We start from the raw sequence: 4046 nt of genomic DNA on the forward strand, positions 1-4046 counted from the left end.
CAAAGTCGTTGTTATTTATATTATTTTAATACCAAGTTAAAGTTCTTTTTTGTAACATATATATACTTGTTAACGGTGTGAGTAAGGAGAAGTTCTCGACTTGGAAGTGAGCTGTAAGCTATTATAGTGGATTACTCAGAAAAAAAAAATCATATTTAATATAGTAGATTTTGGTGAAATATGTTCATTGAATTTACCATAACCTTTGTTTGCCGTAAATTTTGCTGTTGGAGCTTGCTGTTGGTATTTCATCTATCCCCCCTCTACGAAAGGCCTTTCAACGTGGGAGCAGCACAATTCAACAAGTAAGTGATCTCTCTTAAATCCAAATCGATCAAACTCACAACTTGCCTATACCACGGAGTGTGAACGCTATTCCCGTTAACCCTCTCACAAATTGATATCGTAAATATATTCTGGTTCAAATACTTTAATTATTTGAAGAAATTTCAATAAATTAAAACAAATATATGGGAGAAGTTTAAGAAAGGTCCCAGTGGTTATTCGTGCTTGTTTGATCTTTTGGTATTTATATATATATATATATTTATACGGCTGCTACTGCTTGGTTATGTTAATGTTAATTACTGTAGCAACAGAGTGCATACTGTTAGAGGTATTGTTCGCCTGTTAGCTCAGTACTTGAGCAAGCATAGTATGAGAAGCATTGTACATTTGTCACTTTAAACATATCTATTCTTTTTGTGATAACAATTTTCCTGTCCTCGCAAATTTTCGTTAGTATACCCAACCAGTATAATATATTATATATATATTATTTAGATTTTCTAAATTCTTTTTCATTTTGATTTCTCATATTGGTTGATATGTACATAGATTGGTGTGTGTATGTAACCGCGGAGGTCATTGCACTCACAGCTGATTTATTTAACATGATCACAACTGCACATTCGTACATATATATACATAAATTTTGGTTAATGAAAGTCTGTAATATTTATACAACATTTGTTCTGCTTCAAATCGAGATCTTTCCTTCGCCGTCTTTATAGTGAATAAATTAGATATAAGTAGGTTTTATTGAGAATTCAATTTATATAGTATTTTTAGAAATAACAAAAAAATTAACTTTATAGAATTAGAGATACGACATGTTATATTTGTCATCCATTTCAAATTGATTTAGAATTTAGTTTAAAAATATTTTAGAGATTATGGTTTCGATAATAAAATGTATTTCATAGCAAACATGGATTAAATAAATTTGTTGAGTTCGATTAGTGAGGGTTTAGGATAGGTTAATAGGATACTCGAGCACGGGTTTACTAAGAAACTGTTGGTTTGTCATTGGACACATTAGTAAACAGGTATGGAGGGCATCCATGTAACATACACCTTAGCATGGCATAACCGAGCAATGGATATAGTGTTTGTCTTAAGTTTTCTATCCTAGCACTCAAAACAAAAATAAAACTGATAGGTAACTTTCTGCCTTTGACAGAACCGATGTATACTACAAACGAGCCCCGGATCCACATGCTTCCATGGGTGTTTTTTCAAATCCCCTGACACCACCATCACCACCGAATGGTCTGTCCAAATCATTGTCATCATCATCGTCGTCGTCATCAGGCTATTGTATATTTGTTAGTCATTTACATCCCAGTGTAACACAATCGGATATTAAGGAACTATTCGAAGATATTGGTGAATTGTATGATTCGCGAATTATTCGGCCTGGTGTAGCTGAAATTATTTTTAAGTCATTGGCTCATGCCGAGAAGGCTGTAGATACTTATCACAATCGTCAATTAGATGGTCAACCAATGAAGTGTCTTTTGGTTAATCCCAGAGCCTCAAATAAACCCACAGCACCTGCAATAAGAACTTCAAGTTCGCACTCATCAAATAAGACACCCCTAGAGATTGATATAGATGCTTTACATAAACTGCTTTTCCGGCGTCATTACAAACCATTATAATTACCATTTTTAGAATGTATATGACTAATAAATAATAAATAATTTTTATTTTGTTTATTTTTTTTAACGAAATTAATCAATACCACTACTATAAACACTTTCCGAGCGACGAGTTGAAGGGAAATTTCGAACCGAATCCACAGAATATTCTCGAACCCACGGTCTTTTCTTATTTTTTAACTTTATTTTCTTCGTCCAATATAAAAATTAACGCTGCTCCTCTTCCATAATTTCTTGGAAAATATCGAGCAAATATTTTTTTGTTTTTTGACAGTTTGATCAAAATGTTTTGTTGTGCAAATATTTGCTCAAATGTGACCACACGTCAAACATGTTTTCTAATTTCGTTATTTGACGCTATTTGCCTGCTGTTTGAGCAAACAAATTGTGTCAAATATTTGAGTGCAATGTGAACACTAAATCAGGAGTGCACAAATTTGACGTTTTTTGGGCAAACAAAATAAAAGACATTTGAGTCAAATATTTGCCTAGTGTGACCTTACCTTAAGGATGTATCCGTTAGTCCATTTAATAACCCTTTCCAAATTATAAAAGTTAAAATAATTTGTTATTTTAAGTTTTAAAATTTAGATTCCGATTTTTTCATACCAAAGGATTTTCACCGTCTTTTTTCTTGACTTGTTCCTCCAATTCTAGAAAAGACTCTGCTGTATATTGTGGAGTATGAAGGAATAATTGGATCTAGTTTTTGCCCCGTTGCTGGTGCAAATAGCCTTAAGCTCTTCAATGCTTTCACTTCTTTAACTTTTTTGTTGTTTTTACACAAACAATAATTCGACAAACACTTTTAATTTACTGCCTTATTGGAGTAGTCCATGTAACGTAGTTTTTGGAATCGCTCATGGCCCTTTGGGCTAGGTTCTCGTTTATGAAATAAATAAATTGTAGCATTCTTTCTTGTCCATTTTTAAGTTAGAAATTGTATTAATATGTTTACTATTTAAAATACTGATTTGCTGAAAACTAACACACATCAAAGATAATAAACAAAAACAATTCAAGTTTCTACATGGCGTCCCAATAAGCAAAATCAGTTTTGCAGTCCGTACCCATTATGAAAAATAAGTTCGTTTTCGTAACGCAAAAGCGGCAAGTAATGCAATGTAAACACTAGCGTTGTTCCCTCTTAACGAATGTTCGACCCTTAATTATGAAGTAATTACTTAGTTCCCCATACAAAATTTTCTGAGCTAACACCGACTTTTGAACAGTGTTCAATTCGAATCACTCTCTGAATAACAAAGAAATTTGTCCCATCCTTAACAATTGAGAGTAACAAACTTTTTTAGTAAATTTGAAAATGATGAATGAAAATTAAAAAATTGTCTAGTTTTGATATTTGCAGAAGGATGTAAATTTTGTTATCTATATACATAATTAAAGTACAATACAAGGAACTAATGTGGGGAAACCCAAACAAAAATTCTCCTCCATATGTGACATTTGAATTGAAAAATATAAAAAGGTATTTAAAACAACAATATTTTGAGAAAAAATGGAAAACATGAATTAAATGTAAATAGATATGGGTTCATACTATAGTCAGGTGAACGAGAATTATGGGTCGATTACGGATGGCAACCATAATTTAGTTGCGTTGCCAGTTGCCAAATTTGCATTATGGATGGCAACTGTTGTCAACTTCAGTTGCTTCAAATAGAATATTTCGGCTTTTATAATAACTGAACTGGTTGCTTTTTATAATAACTGAACTTTGTAATTATAATGGCTAATATTACTTCAAAAGAACAATTTGAGGTCCTTATTGCCCGGATGAAAGCTCACCCAAATGTAGCAAGCGGTATGCGGACTTTTGGCCAAACCAAAGCCACTATCCATGATGTGTGGAAGGCCATTTCAGAAGACCTTAACTGCTATTGCCCACCAACATGCATTCCAAATGAATGGCAGAAAGTGGAAACATCTTCTTTTGGGTCCATGATATGTACGTGTGTATCATCAATACATCCGACAACAACCTGGAACTTACTTTTCATAAAAAAAATTGTATTCTTCCCTTTTTCCTCCTCCGTTAATTTGGATACAATCAGTTTTTCCTCTATTAGCCGGATAACTTCGGCG

The 4046-nt window shown here is 32.9% G+C and overlaps 1 protein-coding gene across 1 annotated transcript; it reads left to right on the forward strand.

The window, feature by feature from the left end:
• The first annotated feature begins 1505 nt into the window (after window positions 1-1505).
• LOC133334857 (polymerase delta-interacting protein 3-like) lies at window positions 1506-1943 on the forward strand. Its single transcript, XM_061543171.1, has one exon. It carries the CDS (start codon window positions 1506-1508, stop codon window positions 1941-1943), a length of 438 nt encoding a protein of 145 aa, XP_061399155.1.
• The last annotated feature ends 2103 nt before the right edge of the window (window positions 1944-4046 follow it).

The sequence above is a fragment of the Musca vetustissima genome, unplaced genomic scaffold (genome assembly GCF_032173495.1).
Source record: "Musca vetustissima isolate MV318-11 ecotype Yass unplaced genomic scaffold, APGP_CSIRO_Mvet_v1 utg10525, whole genome shotgun sequence".
Lineage (NCBI taxonomy): Eukaryota > Metazoa > Arthropoda > Insecta > Diptera > Muscidae > Musca > Musca vetustissima.